Source organism: Vombatus ursinus, unplaced genomic scaffold (assembly GCF_900497805.2).
Source record: "Vombatus ursinus unplaced genomic scaffold, bare-nosed wombat genome assembly UNPS02014870.1, whole genome shotgun sequence".
Taxonomy (NCBI): Eukaryota; Metazoa; Chordata; class Mammalia; order Diprotodontia; family Vombatidae; genus Vombatus; species Vombatus ursinus.
This window is the reverse complement of record NW_020954648.1, coordinates 5,286,600-5,307,899: the sequence shown is the minus strand read 5'-3', so window position 1 is coordinate 5,307,899 and position 21,300 is coordinate 5,286,600. Positions and strand designations below refer to the sequence as shown.

Sequence of the window (21,300 nt, the reverse complement as noted above, 5' to 3'; positions counted from 1 at the left end):
GGTTCCCTCACCCCCATATACAATCTGTTGCAAGTCTCTGAGGTCCCCTTCTCTCTATTCACACAGCCCTAAATAAGGCCCTTTATCACCTCACCCCTGAATTGGTATTTTTGCCTCTTCTCCCTATTCTTACACATTTCCACAGAGCTACCAAAGCGATTTTCCTGAAATTTAGGTCTTACCATGTCATTCTCTTGCTCATTAAACTCCAATGGCTCCCTGTTGCCTCTAGCATCAATATCAACACTTCCTTTTGACATTTAAAGCCTTTTACAACTTTACAAGTTGTTTTAACCCATCTTTCTATCCTTACTTTACATTATTCCCTTTCCTGTACTCTATGTTCCAGCCAAATTGGCCTTCTTATTATTTCGCCCCCTTCAAGCTTTTCTATTTTCTGTTCCCTAGTCTTGAAATATACTCCTGTCTCATCTCCCTCTTCAAACCCACAGTTTCAAGGTTCAGTTAAGTATCACCTTTTTCATGATGCCTTTACTAATTCCCCAGTAATCTTCCCAAAATTATCTTGTATCAGTTTTGTTTATGAATTTGTTTATGAATACACCACATATACATATATGTATTTTTTCTCTGGCTAGATTATAAACTCCATAAAGGCAGGACCCTGACTTTTGCTTTCTCGTCCTCAGTGTCTGGCACATCACAAATAGTCACGTAATAAATGTTTGTTGATTGATTGTAAGACAGCTGTATGGGGAGAAAGTTTTTATATTCATAACACATTATTCAGTGCAAATAATTGTATCGGCATTCTAAATATTTTAAAAGTCATCCAGCCAATCTGGAAAGCAGTCTGGATATATTCTAAGAAAGTGATAAAATGCCTATTCTCTTTGACCCAGAGATCACACCATTAGGCATATAACCCAACGAAGTCACAGATAAAAAGGAGCAATATACACCAAGATGTTTATAGAGGCATAATCATAGTGAATTGGAAACAAAGTAGATAGCCATCAGTAGGCAAATTGTTATACATGAAGCTAATTGAATATTAGTGCATAGTACAAAAGGACAAACATTATGATTGCAGGGAGGCATGGGAAGACTTGATGATATGATCTAAAATGAAGTAAGCAAAAACATGAAAACAGCAAACAGAATGACAGCCACATTGTAAATGAATAAAAAATAAAAATGAACAGATCAGTGCTATTTCATTACATTGACCAAGCTTGCCATTGAAACAGAGATGAGAAAATGGAGTTTCCTGTCTTTGCAGTGGCAGGATACTCTGTCCCTCATATAATTGTCAGAATTTCTACTTCCAGTCCTTGCCTCTGCTTTGTCATCTTGGTTCAGTCTGGCTGCTTTTTGCATTGTTGTTGTTTTCAACGCCATTGCCACATCCTGATGTGACCCGTGAGGGGCTGGGGTCAATGACTTTGAAATCCAGGTGTGGTAGCTCTTCTGACCTTGATGGTGAAAAGTTATATACAGAGTAAATGGAAAGTCATTTTAGAGAAGGAACCAAGAAAGGGCTCCTGCAGAAAATGAGCTCAGTCAAAGGGAGTCAGGGATTGCAAAAAGGGAGAGAATTCCAGGCATGGAGACTAGCCAGGATAAATGCATTCATGTGTGAGGAAGAGCAATTAGGCCTAGTCAGCCTGCCTCAATCATAGAGTATATAGAAGTCAAGTGCAAGGAGATGGAGGATAAGAGGGGACTGGGTTATAAGGAACTTAAACAGAATTTATATTTGATGCTGGAGGTAATAAAGAGCCATTGGAATTGATTGAGTAGGTTCAAAAGGTGTGTGAAGAATTTCTGTGTTAAACAGGTATTTCTCTTTTATCTGGCCTCTGCTTGGCAAGTAAATAAAGTGTTGGCTAAGGTGGTTTTTTAGAAAGGATAACAATGTAACTACCTTAAAGATAGGAACAGTTTCATTTTAAGTTCTTTTGCTCTCCTCCTAATGGCAGTTTATTTTTATTTTATTTATTTTTATTTTTATTGGGTTAATTTGATATAAAATTGTTGTAGCGATTGTCAACGTCCTCTCCATTTCTTTCTCTTTTTTTTAATTTTTAGGCAATTGGGGTTAAGTGACTTGCCCAGGGTCACCCAGCTAGTAAGTGTCAAGCGTCTGTTCTGAGGTCGGTTGAACTCAGGTCCTCCTGGCTCCAGGGCTCTCTCTACTGCACCACCTAGCTGCCCCTCTTTTTTTTTTAATTCCGTAACTTTAACACAGTGTTTTGCTTAGGCCACAACTGAAGCCTTTTCAGCAAGGCACAGCCTCATAGCTTCTACTCTGGCGTCATGGCCTTTGAGCACCCAGGGTGACCGCCACACCACTTGATCCATTGAAGTGGAACTGAACCGATGCAGGGATAGAAGGATTTTGCATAGTGTAAATAACATAGGAAAAATGAGATGATGACAGATGAGGGGATATATTTTCAGTAAATGTAGCAGGCACAACTTTGTCACCTAGGTTCCAGAAGGGACTGACCCATGAGCGTGAGTGGTGGGACCCGCCCGTGTTGCAGAGTACGATGTGGCAGTGTACTTTAAATCACAATGCCAGTCTTGGCCTTTGATCCTGAGATTCTTTTTCTAGGACTTGAACAGAAATGTAATCATAAAAGCAAGAGAAAGAATTATCATTTTAAAAACATTTAAACCTTTTCTAAGAGCCAAATAATTAGAAATAACATATATTGGAGACTAGCAAATAAATTATGATGTATTAATATAATTGAATATCAAGTGCGCAGGGAATTTTCAAAAGCTTTATCTAACATTACTGTTCCTCATGCACTTGATGATATGAAGTGATGCAAAGCGAAATCAACAGAGCCAGAATTGCATACAGACCCTTCTTGTCCTCTCTACAGCCTTTAACACTGAGAGTCGCTCATCTTCTCCTAGATTCTTTTCCCTCTCTCCTGGTTCTGCTCCCATTTGTCTGATCCACTCTGTAGTCCCTTTTGCTTGCTCTTCCTCAAGTAATGCCTCCTGACTATGGTTGTCCCCCAGGAGTCTTAGGCCCTCTTCTTTTCTCCCTTTATACCAGAGGTTCTAAATCTGAGCTCCATGGACCACTTAGGAGTTTGTGGATAGATTTCAGGGAGTTCATGAATTAAAAATTTTTTTTGATAATTATTTCAACATAATTAGTTTCCTTCATAATCCTATGTATTTTACTTCATGCATTATAAAACGTTCTGAAAAGAGGTCCATAGGCTTCATTAGATAAGGGATCCATGACACAAAAAAACTCTGCACTGTACTCTCTTACTTGGTGATCTCAGCTATCATGGGTTAAATTGTTTTTATGCAGATGATTCTCAGATCTGTTTATCCTTTCCCTCTCTCAGACTTCATCTTTCATCATCAACTGCCTTTTGGACATCTCAGACCACATGTCCAAAACACAGCTCATTATCTTTTTCCTCCAAACCCCCTCTTTCCACCTTTCCTGTTACTTTCAAGGGGTACCACCATCTTCCCAATCACCGAAGCTTACATCTAGGTGCCATCCTTGACTCCTTTCTGGAACTCATTGCACATATCCAATATGTTGCCAAGTCTTGTCTTTTCTACCTTCACGACATTTCTCATATATGTTTCTTATCTCTAGTCATACAACTTCCATACCAGTACAAGCCCATATCACTTTATGCTTGGATTGTTGCAGTAGCCTTCTGGTTGGGCTCCTTACCCCAAATCTCTCCCTACTTCAGTCCATCCATCTTCCACTCATCTGCCAAAGCAATCTTTCTAAGGCACATGTCTGACCAATAAACTCCAAGGACTCCCTATATTATCTCAAGGGTTAGATATAAGATTCTTTGTTTGGCTTTTAAAATCATTCACAATCTGGCCTTTTCCTTCCTTCCATTTTTCTTACACTTTACAGTCCAAAGACATTGGCATTCCTCATACAAGATACAGCAGCTCTCAACCCTGCCTTTTCACTGGCTGTTTCCTATACCTGAAATTGTTTCCTTTCTCCCCCTCTATCTCCTGACTTCCCTGAGGACTCAGCTCAAAATCTCTCCTTTTGCAGGAGACTTTTCCAAGTTCTCTTCTGCCAGTCCCCTCATTGTTAGTGTCTTCCCTCTGAGATTACTTCCCATTTACACTGTATATATTTTATGTGTACCTAATTTGCTTGTCTGTTGTTTCCTCCTTAGAATATGATCTCTCTGAGGGCACAGACTCTTGTTTTTGCCTTTCTTTGTCTCTCCACTGCTTTGCACAGTACTTGGCACATAGTAATGCTTATTAATTGTTGATTGACACAGACTAAAGTGCTGTTAAATTTTTTTCAGACCAAGGAGATATAAACAAAAGCATTTTGAATTGTTTCTTGTTTATTTCTAGCTTGTTAGTTAAATGCTAAGGGTTGTATGTTTTTGTTTTTTTTAATATTTGATTATTTGTTCTGGTTGATGGTTTTTACATTTACAACATCTTAATATCTTATATATTCACGTCATGTAGCTTACTTCAAATATCTGAATTCATTCCCAAATAAAATTCAAACCCTTCTGCTTGGCATTCACAATCCTTCACAGTTAGATACCACCTTACTTTTTTTAGCCTCACCTCATATTCTCCATCTCACACTCTATGCCAGCCCATTTCCATGATTGTTTGCCCCCCAGCTTGCCACACAAATCCACAAAGCATTCTCATACCATTATGCCCACGATCAGTTCCCTATATCTGCAATGCTTGCCCTGCCTTTCTTAGACTATTAAGTTGCTACCTGTCTTTTAAAACTCAACTCAAATGCCAATTGCTCTGTGAAGCCTTTCTCCTCCCAAGTTTAATAATAATTTTTTGTTATTTATTTTTTAATAATAATTATTGCCTTCAGATCTCATGTAGCAACTGGTTTTGTAAATTTCTAATGTATTTTTTATAAAATATTGTATGTTATAACTATTAGCTTTTTATTTCCCTGCTATATTTTAGGCTTTTTGATGTCTTCTTTAAATTTTGTATCCTGCCCCCGTGATCTGTACATAGTAGTTGCTTAAAATGTTTGTTGTATGTATCTCAGAAATTTTGCTTTAACGTAAGGAGGCTGAACATTTATTGACTATAATTTATCTTCTTCTGTAAATTGTTCATATCCTTTTATAAGAAGTATGTTTCCCATGAGCATTTGTATCAATCCTTGTATATTGTCTGTGTTTAGCTGTTATCTGTTCTATTTGTTGTAGATACTAAAACTGTTGGTTTATTCTTATCTTGGTTACTTCTTGTTGCTGTTGTATAGAAATTTCAATGTAGATAAGTTTATCTAGTTTTTTTCCCTAATATTTCTTCAGTTTGAACATTAGGTAAAAATTTATCTCCCATTTACACTTGAAATCATTTGTACGTTTGCTAATATTTTGTAGTTGGCTTTTATGTGTATTATCCAGCAGAAAACTATTGTAGTTAGTATGAGGTGAGAATGTAAATTATATTCTGACATCTCACATTTCCCCAATATTTATTAAATAATGAATCCTTTCCCTAGTTTTTATTTTCCGTAGGCTTATCAAACACTAATTCTTTTGTCTGTATTTGGTCTATTCTTGACTTCTTCTTTGTTTCATTCGTCTAGTTTTCTCTTTTTCTGTTTTTTTGTCGAGTACCAAATAGTTCTGGTGATCATTATTGATTTGTTTTACCAAGTGAGCATATCTGCTCTTACGAGATTTTTTTCTTCAAGTGCTCCTCAGTTTTCTTTCTTACTTTCCTTTTCCTATAAATTTCCTTTTATTGTTATCCAATTCTGGTTTTTTAAAAAAGTCTATATTCGTATTACTTTAAATCTCTAATATTTGAAAATATTTTTCTACATTATTCTGACCCGACCCTGAACACTAAAAATCTTTTCAGTTATTTAGCTCTTTATTTCTGTAGACCCTGAATACTTGTGGTTGGAATATTACAGTCTTTAAATAAAGTACCTTTTTTTGTTGTTAAGTTCATCAGGAAAATTTTTCAACTGATATAGTCCATTTTTATTAATTATCTTTAAAAACTGAGAAGTTACTGCTTTGGGATACCATAATGCAGCATGCTTTTTATCTATACAAATAAAACTCACCTGGTAGATTTTGCTCTAGGTGAACAAATCAGACTAGCATCTGATTTAAGCAGTATTATCTTTCTAATTTCGTTTTTGTTATCACTGATTTTGATAATCTTAAAAATGGCCATCTAATAAAACTTATACATGAAAGGTATAATACAGGGAGGTTTGTCTAATTGTTTACTTTGAACAGTTTGAATTTTTCTGTTTAGATTGTAAGCTCTGTCAGAGCCAGTCCCCTATTTTATATCTTTTTGAGTTCCTCAAATCCTAGCACAATTCCTTGCGCATAGTAGGTGTTGAGTAAGTATTTGATTATCATTATGTAATAGGTTGTTCTCTGTGCATTTTGTTGGGGGCATGAGTTTACTTGACTTTTTTGCTTTATGTTCCTACAGCCCTATTGACAAACCTTCAGATTCCCTCAGTATAGGGAATGGTGACAATTCCCAACAGGTAAGATTTTGGTCGAGTAATATCTCCTTTTTCTGACAACATTGAGGAATGAGGTATATTCTACATAAATCAGTTTTCATGTGATTGAATCTTTTCACTTGTAGCCCTAAAAGTTTACTTAACTTTTTTATAAAATTATTTTTAAAATGTATTATATATTTACTTGGCCTTCTTAAAACAAAATATAGCATATAATTGAAGCTCTTCTTGATGAATCAATGCCATCTTTTAAAAACATGCGTTATTATATTATGCTTTGACACTGTCATGTCCTCAGGGACTATTGAGGTATATAAGGCTCTAGTTATTTGAGTTATTGTCTTTTTTTTTTTTTTTAAGTGTTTCCCTTTCTGATAATGCGTGAGCCTCTAACAAATTCTCTGCCACTTGCTAATTGGCTCTTTCCGAATTGCTATAAGTTGGGGGGGGAGTGGCAAAGCCCTCTTGTTAGAATTGTGCCCAGTTTTAAATTTGATTTATTTCTTGAGGGTCTCTTCACTGTGTAAAGTTCATGAGTGTGGATTTTTTTGACATCTGTTTTGACTGCTTAGAGGCATTTTTGGGGTCTTTTTTTTTTTTTTTTTTTGCCAGTGTTCTAGATATGTTTTAATGTGACTTCTGTGTTGAGGCATTCTATCTGTCTGTCTGCTATCTACCTAATATTTTATATTAGGTTAATAATTTGTAAGTAATCACTTATTTGAAATGATTGACAGTGGCTGTTTTTCAATATATGTTCACATGAAACATGATTAGGCATAGGCAGCTTGGTGACTCAGTGGATGGGTCAGTGGGCCTGGAGTCAAGAAGACCTGAATTCACATCCAGCCCCAGTCATTTCCTAGCAGTGTGACCCTAGGCAAGTCACTTAATCTCTGTCCCAGTTTCCTCATCTTTTGAGCATAAATAACAGTGCTTACCACCACAGAGTTGTTGTGAGAATCACGTAATATAATATTTGTAAAGTGCTTACCACAGTACCTGGTACATAGTATGTGGTATATAAAATTCTATTTACCTTCCTCCCCCAATTTACTCTTACATCTGGTATCTGTGAGTTAAAGGATTCACTTTTCTTCCTTTTTTTTCCCCCTGTTTAGATATCCAACAGTGATACGCCATCACCACCTCCTGGTTTATCAAAGCCTAATCCAGTCATCCCCATCAGTTCATCTAATCACAGTGCAAGGTCTCCTTTTGAAGGGGCAGTAACAGAGTCACAGTCACTATTCTCGGACAACTTCCGGCACCCTAACCCTATTCCTAGCGGGCTACCCCCTTTTCCCAGCTCCCCACAGACTTCTAATGATTGGCCAACAGCACCAGAACCACAGAGCCTCTTCACATCAGGTATGAATGCTTGAGTCTCCCAACATTGTAGCATCATGAAACTCTTAAGTACATAGACTTGATCCTTCTCCCCGCCTTTTTTTAACTAGAAATTTTAGTTTGTCTTCAAAGATTTTAAAAGACTTTAAACCCAAAAAACTGTTAAAGTACGCCAAACACCTATTTTAAAATCAAAATTCAATTTCTACAGTGTTGAGCTTTTTTTCAGTAGCACAGAGATAAATGGTTTAGGACTAAACATTAAATATAGTATTCTCCAGTAATACTGATTTTTATATTCACTTCGGAAAGATTGCATAAAATAAAATATCAATAGCATTCATGAAGATCCATAGGGCATACCATTTAAGTATAGAGAGTAATATAAACTGATATCACGATTATTAAATTATGTACCTGTATCCCTTGCATTGTATATACCATGTATCAAAATTATTTTCACCCTATTGTCTTCACCAACTATTAACTTCATTTAATTCTTACTTTCTGAATTTAGAGGGAGGGGAGGGGAGGGAAAAGGGAAGGGAAATAGTGATTATTCACTCTGAGTTCATTTCAGTAGCCCATTCTGAGTTTTGATTTTAAAGGGCAGTGATTAAGATGTGAATGCTTTTTCTTTACTCAGTTCTACAACAAAATTATCCATTTGTTATAGTTTCATTATTGAATTAAGTATTAAAAACATCAAGTGTCTACATGTGAGTGAAGTTCTCATATAAGCACATGATATCAGAATATCTAGTTTTTATCTCTTGGTATATTATATTTGGGCAGCTAGGTGGTCAAGTGGATAGAGTGCTGGGCCTAGAGTCAGGAAGACTCAGCTTTGTGATTTCAAAACTGGCCTTAGATACTTAATGTGTGACCCTAAGCAAGTCATTCAAACTTGTTTGCCTCAGTTTCCTCATCTGTAAAATGAGCTGGTGAAGGAAATGGCAAAACCACTCCAGTATCTTTGCCAAGAAAACCCCAAATGGGTTCACGAAGAGTCGAACATGACTAATCAGCAGCAACATTATATGTGACAAGTTTCTTTCATAGGCCCACATACTTACTACTCCAGAGGAAATTAAAGTATGGATTTATGTATGTTATATTATTAACCATAATTTTTCCCTCCTGACAGAAACAATCCCAGTGTCATCCTCTACAGACTGGCAAGCAGCGTTTGGCTTTGGTTCCTCTAAACAGCAAGAGGATGACTTGGGGTTTGACCCCTTTGACATCACTCGCAAAGCCTTAGCAGACCTGATTGAGAAGGAACTGTCGGTCCAAGATCAACCTGCCCTTTCGCCCACATCTCTTCAGAACCCTTCCTCACACACTACAACCGCCAAAGGGCCAGGCCCTGGATTTTTGCATCCTGCCGCACCCACAAATGCCAACTCTCTCAGTAGCACCTTTTCAGTCTTGCCACAGAGGTTCCCTCAGTTTCAGCAACATCGGGCGGTTTATAATTCATTCAGTTTTCCAGGCCAGGCAGCCCGCTATCCTTGGATGGCCTTTCCACGAAATAGCATCATGCACTTGAACCACACAGCAAACCCCACCTCAAATAGTAATTTCTTGGACTTGAATCTCCCACCACAACACAGCACAGGTCTGGGAGGGATCCCTATAGCAGGTAGGTTCATTTGAAGCCTCTATGAATTTGCACATGACTCATGTCTTCAGGTTCTTGGGTGAGGAGGGAGGGAATAGTCAACTACTAGAACCAGATTTCCTGAGAATTTCTATGGAAATATTTGTTATTTTTAAAAGTCTTGAAAGGTTTAATTGGATGCTTTGCCTTGTAACATTGAGCTTTATAAGGATGGTGGAGTATTATAATCTTAATTATTATTTTGAACAATTTTCTTGCACAATGGGTAGTTTTTAGTTTTTGTACAGCTGTCTTGCTGGGTTTGGGTTTGCTTTATGTAAAAAGGTAAAAGATTCTGGAATTATGGTACTATTGAACATCAAAGTACAGGTGCTGATTTTACTTTCTTAAAAACTTGTGCTAAAATGTTTAATGATGGTAATTAGTGAGAGCATGAGGGGATAGAGCTGCTTGTCAACAACTTTGGGTAGATCATTTACTTTGACATATACAAACATATCAAACTTCTACTGCATATTAATAAAGTACTTCATGTTTTGTGAACTTCTGAGTATTAGTGTTCCACAGATACCTTATGTATGTGCAAAAATTTACAGTCTACAAGGGAAAAATTGATCTGGTCAAGGTGTATAAACATTTAGTGTTCCAAGATTTTCCTTATAGGAGAATATTTTACACTCCTCTAAGTTTGATATCTCACTAGGTCTTGGTCCAATACTGCTGTCCTTAACAGATTCAGTTATAGGTTATGGAAAATCACTTGGAACATTTTAAACTCTTGCCTTTGAGTTCTAAAGTTTTCATGTTCTTAATAGTGTTTTTTAGTTGGGTTCTAGAGTTGCTTTCACATGAGGACTTTTGTCCCTTGGATTTCTCACATGAGATATTACTTTTCTACATGATTTCTCTCAGAGTTTTTAAGATTTTCCACATTGTAATGACAACAGTGTGCTATTAAGTGCTGAAGATGAGTGTGTTGCTGCTGACATGCCATTGCTAGGACATGTACATCAATTTATTATTTTTTTTAGAAGCAATATATGATGATCATTTCAAATACTCTTGTGCAGTTCTCCTAATAACCAATAAAAGATACAGGATAAGTAACTGGGAGTGGAAGGTACAGTCTGTAGCTATGTTATTTTAAAAGATTAACTGACCGGAATGGGACTGTACCCAGTAATGCCTTCTGTGTAGTACACATTTCTCTTTTAATTTGATTATTGCAGTAGTTGGTCCCATATAATTTTTTAAAATTATATTTCCACACATGTGGTATATAAGGAAAACTAAAAAAAATCAACAAATTTTATTGATCTCCTACTGTTTAGCCATCATTCTACTAAGATTTGTTGGGAATATAAAATATAGCAGCATGGTGTGGTTGTCTTTGAGTCATAAACTCTGGGACCCTGACCAAGTCACTTAACCTGTGTTTTTGTTTCTTCATGTGCCAAATGACAATAATAATATTTAGTATATCTACGTCACAAGATTGTGAGGAAAATACTAAGAACTTAGTTATTGTTATTGATTGTAATCTTCTTTGGGGTAGAAATGACAGTTATTTGAGGGACTGAAACAAACCTGAAAAATTGTGATGATCTGTATAGTATTCATAAGTGTGTAATAGGAATTGAGAAAAGGGAGAGATCATCATAGTGTCTAGTAGCTAGACAAGACTTCAATGAGATCTTGACCTTGAAAGATAAGATTTATGTATAAGCAGATGTGAAAAGAGAAAGTATCATAAATGAAGAATGAAGTGAACAGAATGACAATAATACATAAGATGTATTCAAGAGACAATGAGTAGATATGTCTGCTTCCTATCACTCCATAAATACCATTTTTTCTAGTCTGCCTAAGTAAGGTAGGACAGTATTATGGAAGGCCTTGAAAGGCAAGCAGAGGAGTTTGGACTAAATGTAATAAAGGACCTCAGTAGAGCTATAATAATCAACTTTTTTCCTTTATGTTTTTGCTTTTTCTTGCTACATAACTGCCTTTGCTGTACTAGTTTACATTAACCCTTGCCACAAAAGAATAGAATCATTGGTTAATAGTTCGGTAGTTGTACCTATTAAGTGATTTGGGTCTTCTTTTAGTATAGGTATAATATGAAGCATTTTGGCCTCTCTTAGCTAACTTAGAGTTATTCTGTGAAAAATGTTCATTTATATAATTAATATGTATAGGTTATTTTGTGTTAGCAGATAGGAAGAAAAAAAACAAAACTTCAGAAACCCAAAGTTGACTCCTGTAATTTCTCAGTCTGATCTAAGTCACTGGTGGTCTTTTTGCCCATCTCTAAGAGAGGCATGATATTATCTCACTTTTTAGTGTTCTGAAACATTCAAGTTTCTTTCAACTGATTGAGCATGCTTACTTGGCATGTAGAGTGTGTTTCATTCTGGGCCATGAATAGCTCTTAAATAATTTTTCTCATTAAAAGCTATTTTTATTAAGATTCTAGCATCTAGAATAAATTTTATAATACTAAAGTATTTGAGGTTTGTTTTCTGAATTGTCTGGCCAAAGGACTATCATGACCCTTATACCTTGAAATAGTGTATTTTGGTTTATCCTGTTATACCCCTGTTCTATGTGTATCCTAATAAGACTCTATCTAGATTTCTGTTTGGGGCGGTATTGTCCCCCCTAACAAAAAAAAGCTATAAAGAATGGTAAACGAAACAAAACAAAACATATTTTTGTGTGTTTTCCTTAGGTGGAAAATAATGGTTTATGTTCTTCCTAGTTTCTATTTATAAAGTGGGCAGGTTGTCTGGGTTATCTTGAAGAACCCTTCTGATTATACAAGGGTTTATGATTCTGTGTTGAATTACTTTGCTAGTGTCTTTGTGTTTTTTTCTTATTTTCACTTTAGCCATAGAAGCAATATTATTGACTGATCGAAATTATATTTTAATAAGATTGTAAGATTCTTGAGGGTAAAAACAGTTTCAACAATTTATCTTTAGAATTTTCTACAGGGACCAGCAGAGTACTTTGTACAAATGTGGAGATACTCAAATACATGAATAAATAAAAATTCACATGAAGTAGCATAAGATGTTTTAATATGTTTTACTATTATTAGAAACTATTTAAAATGATATAGATATGTGTAACTGTCAGCCTGCACAATTGGCTAGATATTGTATAGAATTTTGTAGAGTTGTATAGAATATAACATGGTTTCCCCCTTTCCAAGAACATTTATTCAAAGTGGCCTAACATGTCACACATAAATATACCACTACGCCAATGTATTTATCATTCCAAGAACATTTATTCAAAGTGGCCTAACATGTCACACATAAATATACCACTATGCCAATGTATTTATCATTTGTTGAAGTTTAAAATGCTAAACTAAAAATGAAGCAAAAGTGAGACATTTTAAAAGGATGCCATGGAGAGAGCAGTTTCTGCACAGAGCTTTTATACAAGTAAGATTTTTCTAATTCCAGCTGAAAATATTTTGAAGAGCTTGATTTGTCTTGTTTCCGTAATTAAAGTGTTGAAGATATCTCAATCATTCAGTAAACATTTATTAATCACTTACTATATGCCAGGCACTGTGCCAAGCACTAGAGAAAGGCAAAAGATCTCTGATCTCAAGAAGTTCACAGTCTAAGGGGAGAGACATCATGCAAACAATTCTGTGCAAACAAACTATATACAGGATAAAATGGAAATAATTTCCAGAAAGAAGGCATTAGAATTAAGAGAAATCAGAAAAGACTCCCTATAGAAGGTGAGATTTCAGCTGGGACTTGAAGGAAGCCGGGAGGTAGAGATGAGAAGAGAGAGCATTCCAGTTATGGGAGACAGCCAGTGAAAATGCCAGGAGTTGAAGTTGGTAATACAAATAGGCCTTGGCAACAGATTAGATATTGGGTGGGTAGGGATTGAGAGTAAGTGAGGAGTCAAGGATGACACCTAGATTGCAAGCCCAGGTGACTGGGAGGATGCTGGTATCTTCAATAGTAATAGTCAGGTTAGGAAAAGGAGAAGAATTAGGGGAACAGGGAGAGAGAGAGGAGAGAATAAGCAGACGGTAAGCACGTACTATGTGTCAAGCACTGTGCTAAGTGCTTTAGAATATTAACTCATTTGATTCTCAAAAAAAACCCTATGGGGTAGGTTCTATTATTATCCGTATCTTACAGTTGAAGCGACTGAGGCAGACAGAGGTTAAGTGACTTGCCCAGGATCACATAGTTATTAAGTGTGTGAGGCTGAATTTGAACTCTAGGTCTTCCAGAGTTCAGGCTCAGTGCACAATCCACTGTACCACCTAGCTGTCCTAACATAATAGTTCTCTTTTGGACACATTGAGTTTAATTTGTTTGAAGGACATCCAGTTTAAGATGTCCAGTAGGCAATGGTAGATGTGAGACTAGATGTCACTAGAGACATTAGGGCTCGATAAGTACATAGATGTGAAAATCATCAGCGTAAAGAAGATAATTTAGTCCGTGGAGCTAATGAGATTACCAAGTGGAATATTATAGGAATAGAGAAGAAGCCCAGGGCAGAGCCCTGTGGTGCACCCCTGGTTAGTAGGAGTGGGCTGGATGAAGGTCCAGTGAAGGAGACTGAGAAGGTGCAGACAGGTAGGAGGAGAACTAGGAGAGTAGTGTCAAGAAAACCTAGAGACAAGGCAGTATCTATACGGAGATGGTAATGCCAGAGGGGTCAAGAATGATGAGGATTTCAAAAAGGCCATTAGATTTGATAGTGAGGAGATTGTTAGTTATTTTGGAGAGTGCAGTGGAATAGTAAAGTCAGAAGCCAGACAATAGAGAGTTAAGAAGATGAGACAAAAGGAATACTTTGGCAGTGTTTTTCTTAGGTTACATATGTAGCTTTTTTAGTTTAGTAGGGATCTTTTGTTTTCAGGCAAGTTATTTTTCTAAGCAAGTTATTAGAAGGTAGTTAGCAGATGTAACATACTTAAGATTTTAAAAACAGAAGTGTTCTTAGAAAGTTGGGTTACTCTTCACAAATGCAAGTCCATTCAGTTTTTAAAATGGACTTTGCTTTCCTTTATATCTGAAGAAGACATTGAACCAAATTTCTTAGTGCATGTGCTTTAAATTGTGGTAGTAGATTTTCATTTTTCTTACCACATACTCTCGTATCCCTATGCTCAGCATGTACTTGTGAGGCACCTGGAGGAAATTTAGTGATACAGCCTCCTGGACTTGTGTTTAGGGCCTGGCTCTGCTCTTTACCTCCTTTGTGACCATGTGCAATTCATTTCATCTGTTTTGGGCCTCAGTTTTCCCATTTGTAAACTGAAGGGTTTGGCCTCAAAGATTTCTTCTGGCTTTGAATCCATGATCTTTTTCATTTAGGCTTACAGCACAGAGCTTACCTAAACCATGCAGGTAGCCAGACATTTCCGTTGGGCCTAGTTTGGGTCTTGCTGTCACTAGCTATTCCAATCCATACTTCATATGGCACCAACTCCCTACTTGTAGCTTATGGGATACATAGTTTGCCCATCAGAAGCCAAGACATATGTTGTTTTGAGAATTGAAATAATTTTTTTCTTTACTGTTATATCATCTACAGTGTATCCTTACTGTATATTTGTGTGCATGTGATGAATAAAATCTATAAAAGTTTATTTTAAATATTCTATTTTTGTCAGAAGTAGGCACTAAATAATAGGAAGTGTGGGCTTTATTTCACCAATGAATTTCTTTGAAGTTCTAGTTGGAAGGACAATTCTCTTAGAATCTTGTTTGTTGAATTATGGCAAGTTTATTTGGTAATTTAATATTATGTAGATTCATGTGTGAAATAAGTAACTGACAGCAAAAAAAAAAATCATGTATTATAATTAAGAGAACTGAGCATGTGTTATATATAGATCCATGTGACCTAGAAGAAGTTATATAAATTTCAGTTAAGTTGAATCTTCATAGAATTTCTTGGTGTTTTTAAAGGTTAAAAAAATCAATCTTCTGTAATAGTAAATATACTTTTTAAAATATTTGCAATATTTCAAGATTCTTTTGGCTATTGAAATTTTCTTAACCTTCTGTAAACCTCTCTTCAGTTTTTTTTAACCTAATATTTCTTAAAGGTTTTTTTGTTTGTTTTTTAGTGTTTAAGCATTTTTAAGGATAGTTTTTGTTTTCCTTTTTCTGGACATACTTAAAGTGTCAAGCCTTTTGAGGATGGAATACCTTTCATACAGCATAGTACATATTAAGATTCAAGAGTGTATATAAAGTTGTAACTACTTTTTAAATACTTTGTAAGATTTTTTTTTTAAATCCATGCCTCATTTTATACTGAATTCCTGCTGTTAAGCATGTATAGGTATAATTTTTAAAATAGGCTTAAGAGATCTAGTCACCTCTGGCTAGACTATGACTGTCTTTTCCAAAGGGGAAGAAGACATGAACCTTTCAAAAGGACCATGCCACTATCAACCTCCTCCTTCTCATTATAACATAGCATACAACCTTTGAAACTACTTGGCCTGACAGCAGAAAAGAAGAGTTTAATAGGCTTTAGTGTGTTTACATGGACCTTTAAATTTTACATGATTACTTTTTATTTTTCCTTTTGTCAAAACTTATTTTATATTTTTTATTGATAACTTTTTGTTTTTACATGGCATTCATTTCTGAATATATCCTTTCCAGTAAAATGTCCCTTGAAACAAAGAATTTAAAAAGAGGAAAAAAAGCTGTTCAGCAAAACTAACCAACACATTGACTGTGTTTGACAGCAGATGTAGTATTCCACACTTATATTCCCCCAGGATCAGCAATGAAGAAGTGGGAGTTACATTTTCTCAACTTTCTGCTGTGGCAAAACTTGATCATTATAAGTAGACAACATTTAGTTTGAATATTTTTGTTTTCTATTTACTTTGTTGTAGTCCAGATGTATATATTGTTTTCCATGTTTTCATTATTCTACTCTGCATCAGTTCATGTAAGTCTTCCCATGCTTTTCTATATTCATTATAGTGTTTATTTCTTAGAGTGGCATAATATTTCATTGTTTTGTATGCTATACCTTGTTTAATCATTCCCCAGTTTATGGGTACCTACTTTGTTTCTCGCACCACGAGAAGAATTTCAATGAATATTTTGGTATATAGAGGACCCTTTCTGTCTTTGATGGGGAATATACCTAGCAGTAGGATCACTGATGCAAAACATATGGACATTTTAATAATTTTTTTTCCTCTGTAATTCCAAATTGCTTTCTAGAATGATTGGGTCATATCAAAACTTTACTAGCAGTGGCTTATTTAATGGGCATCTCTACCATCAGTGTATTAGGGTGACTATGCTCATCTTTCTTCAGCATAATTCCTTATTGATAATGCATTTAATATGTACATCTTAAGGAGTTTCTTGTCTTTTTGTGTGATGAATAAAACCTACAAAAAGCTTACTCTTAAAGTCTCATTATATTAGCATTTCAAAAGTAATTAAACATCAAAATAATCAAAGTATGAACTTTATTTCATACCACTGCTTCCTGCAACTAGTGTGTCATCTTCTGGGTGCTAAAATATTGTTCCATTAGGCCTTTAGCAGAGCTTAGTCATAGTTTTATTTTTGTTGACGAGTGATATTATTTGACTGTGGCAAATAAATTTGTAGTACTGTGTAGGAATACAGTTTAGATAGATTGAGCTAGTTCCCAGGAACACACTAGGATGGTAATAATTGCCTGTTTACTGATTTCCAAAAGCAGGAATATGGAATATGAAGATTTTGAGATCCTCAGGAGGCAGAGTTCATATAAAAATGCAAGTAAGACTTGGTAGTATCATTTAGTTTTCCAAAAGGTGGTATTAGAATTCATTGTTTTGGGTTATATTTTTAAGTCCATCATTTTTTCATTGCTGTATTCTTAGAAACTTTTTATGTTTTACACATTTTGGAAAATTTTTTCAGTATTGTAGAAGATTAAGAAACTACTTTTAAGATTCAATATACCTTTTTAGTACTTTTTTTTTTTTAAAGTATGCATTCTCTAATGTTATTCCTGGCATATGAGGTAATATCTCTACAGTGAATTTTCAATCCTTATACAGTGTGATTATATGACTGTAGTAAAGATTATTAGAAAAGATAATGGAAGTAAACTGGAAATGTTGAGACTGGGAAGCTTGCAAAGTTACATCAATTGAGTAGATATTAGAGATTTTAATTAATTGCACAGAATGAAGAATATAGGTAGGTTTTTGCATAAGACCAAGGACTACTTAAAGATCAAGTAATTTTAGAACCCATATTGAAAGTAAATTGGATTTAATTCTGATTAGTGGGCAGAAATTGCTGTCGCTAGGTATGGATCACCATGTCATAGTGACCACAGTGTGATTAAATCCAACAAAGTAATCATATTGTTGTTCAGTTGATAAAAATGGAATTGTGACTTTAAAATGTACACTTTTCATTATTTTGAATTGTTAAATGCATGTTGAAGTCAGTGAGACCTTATGAAGCCTAAGGGTTGGTTTTCAAAGCTTTTGAGGACAATAAAGCACTTTACCTTCATTTTAAGTTCTGGCTTTATAAGGTCCAGTCCTATAGAAATAAAAGAGTACCTAGTTACTTTATTAAATTTTAGTCTTTACTGCTTAATCTAATTCTGGTATTCTTTGTCTCTCCTTTTATCTGTCTCCCTCCTTCCCCTCTTCTTTCTCCTCTGTTTTCCTTCCTCCTTCTCTCCTTTTTTTCTTCCTCTTTCCTCCCCCTTTCTCTTCCTCTCCCTCCCTCCCTTCCCTCTTTTCTCTTTTTCCAAACATTCTGTTTTCTTTAACTTACAAGGCTAATAAGAACATTGGGCTTTATTCCCAGATTCCTTCTAGTAGTATTTGCTACTTTTTAGCATTCTGCTGTTGCAGTGGCAACAATCTCAGTTTTTAATGAGTGAGCTTCTTCACACAGCTGTTAGTTTGTTGTTAACTCTCATTTCATAGTCTTTCTGGTTCAAGTAGTTGCTGTGTACTTTACATATACTATGAGAAGTCCATAAGGAATCATATCCTGTGTCTGAAATATAATTTACAGTTTTGGCTGTAGAACTTTCCTAAGTCTGCCTTAAAATGTTAGAAGTATCATCATATAGTCCAGAAGGTATCATAACTTTTTGTTTTGTTCTGATAAGGAAATGTGACAACTCAGAACAAATGACAGTGTTCTGCAGCTTGATTCCAAGCAAAACACTGACTGTTCTTCTATCTTTGACTTTATTATATAGTAACATAGATTTAGAGTTGGAAGAGACCTTTAGAAGTTACAGAGTCTAATTCATGCATTTTGCAAATCGGGGATCTGAGACCCAAAGAAGGGAAGAGACTTTTCCAAGGTTGTACAGGAAATAAATAACAGAACTATGATTCAAACCAAGGTCCTCTGACTCTACCATGATTACGACATCATATGCTGAATTATGCTGGCTTCATTAGAAAAGCATCACATGGAGATAGGACTTGAATTGGCCTCGAAGTAGGAGTGGCGTATGAATAAATAAAGGAGAAGGAGGAAGACTTTTTTTTATGGGAAACTACATGTATGGTAGTATTAGAAATGAGCCTGTAAGAAATAACCTTCAGGCAAGTCAACAACTTGGGAAGAGGAATTAGGGAGAAAAATTGGGTAACTGAAAGGGGGGACCTCTGGGTCTAGTGAATGTTTTTCAGTTTGTTTTTAAGAGGCTAGATGTGAACATATTTGAAAACTGACTGAGAAGAGATATTAGAGATGCTAGAGAGAAAGGCTAAATATGGAAAGAAGATACTTCAGGTCTTACAAAGAAGTAGATTTAGAGAATAACTGGAGAGTAGGGATATCTCTTGGATTGATGAGAAAGAGAATAGATAACAGAGATAAGAGCTCAAATCCTGGAAGTTCTTTTCATGTCAGAGGAGCACCATGATCATTAGGTGTAAGTGTGAAGTTAGAGAAGGTGGGATTTGTAAAGGAACAGGAGGAGAAAGGAGATAGTCTTCTTACAATTTACTCTTTGATCCAGAGACCCTGGCTTGGTTGTTCTATAGACAAGATGTTCCATCTCTTGGCTCCAGGCAATTCTCTGGCTGTCTCCTATGTCTGGAATGCGCTTCCTTCTCAACAGTCTACTGATGACCCTGGCTTATTTTATGATCCAACTAAAATCCCATATTGTTGTTGTTATTTAGTTGATTAGTTGTGTCCAACTCTTCATGACCCCATTTGGGGTTTTCTTGGCCAAGATACTGTAGTAGTTTGCCATTTCCATCTCCAGCTCCTTTTACAGATGAGGAAATTGAGGCAAACAGTTAAATGACTTTTCAAGGATCACACAGTAAGTATATGAGGCCAGAATTGAATTCAGGTCCTCCTGACTCCAGGCCCAGCAAGCACTCTATCCACTGTGCCACCTAGCTACTCTGTCCCATATTTTACAGGAAGCTTTTCCCAATCCCTCTTAAATCTAGTGCCTTCACTCTGTTAGTTATTTCCTGTTTCTATATATAACTTGTTTGTCTATATTTGTTTGCCTATTTCTCCCCCATTAGGTTGTAAGCTCTTTTAGATCGGGGACTGTCTGTTTCTTCTTTTTGTATTCCCAGTGCTTAGCACAGTGCCTATCACATGTTCCCCAGGAGGGGAAGCCCAAAGAGGATTTTGTGCTTTGGGCAGTGTGTATATGTGGTGGGGGGAAGAGGAGATGGAGAAGATGATGAAGGTGATGCTACCTATTTAACTTTAAGGGTAGGGATTCAGTATTAATAGCATCTAAAGTTTTCGTGCTTCAAAGAGAGGGGTAAATATTAATGAATGTTTATTGATTGACTGATCTAAAGTAGCCCTTGTTGTGGTGTTTGCCTGTCAGTGCTTCCAGTAAATACAAAGACTTTCTACTAGAGGGAGTCAACAACTTACTTTGTTAAGAATGAATTTGTTTTGGTGGTTTCTAAAAGAAATCAGGTGCCCTAGAGCAGAAGCAAAGAAAACAAACAGGAGTGGTTTGTAATTGGGGTTTATGCAGCACACTTAGTGCTGGGGAGTGAGGAGACTATTTCATACACATATTGCAAAGTTCCAGACTTTCAAACTACATGAGTGTGTTCATTCCGGTGTATGGCCATTTTAGAAAGCCTTTTCTGGGTTTGGGTCGTAACTAAAGGGCTATTCAATTCAGCAGTTGTTCTTAGTTCTGACCTACCAGATGTTCTGAACCACATGGAGAATGGACTTTTAACTCCTCAGAATTTCCTTAGGTGAACCCTGGAACAGGGTTTCTCTCAACCAGATTGCCTAGGATTGTAGTTGACTTTCTACCTATATTTGGACTCTTTGATATAGTGCTAGTTCAAAACCCTTAGTGGGTCTGAGATTATCAGTCTCTTTGTTATTAAATGCCATATACAGTGGCTTTATAAGCCAAAATAAAGGAATGAGTCTGTACTTACGTTAACCCCTCTCTTTGAAGCACGAAAACTTTAGATGCTATTAATACTGAATCCCTAGCCTTAAAGTTAGATAGGTAGCATCACCTTCATCATCTTCTCCATCTCCTCTTTCCCCCACCACATATACACACTGCCCAAAGCACAAAATCCTCTTTGGGTTCCCCCCTGGACATGTTCCCTACAGTCTTTGCCCCAGTTTTGCATCACTTCTCCTGCCCTCCAGGCTTACTGCAATTCTTGCTTCATTCTCTTTATTAGACCATATACATGTACATGTACATGTACAAAGGCCTTCTAGCAACTATTATTTGGTCTCTTTGTATTAGCTCACATGATTACAATAAAAATGTATAGCTCAATTACAACTATACATCA

At 36.0% G+C, this 21,300-nt stretch overlaps 1 protein-coding gene across 3 annotated transcripts in view; it reads left to right on the top strand.

The window, feature by feature from the left end:
• The window catches only part of CNOT4 (CCR4-NOT transcription complex subunit 4), an 89,642-nt gene that overhangs the window by 51,856 nt on the left and 16,486 nt on the right, over nt 1–21,300 (top strand). For all 3 annotated transcript variants that reach the window (XM_027842361.1, XM_027842360.1, XM_027842362.1), the window contains exons 7-9: nt 6,460–6,517; nt 7,618–7,867; nt 8,994–9,491. In XM_027842361.1, the coding sequence (XP_027698162.1) occupies nt 6,460–6,517; nt 7,618–7,867; nt 8,994–9,491 (806 nt within the window). The remainder of the gene's footprint in view (nt 1–6,459; nt 6,518–7,617; nt 7,868–8,993; nt 9,492–21,300) is intronic.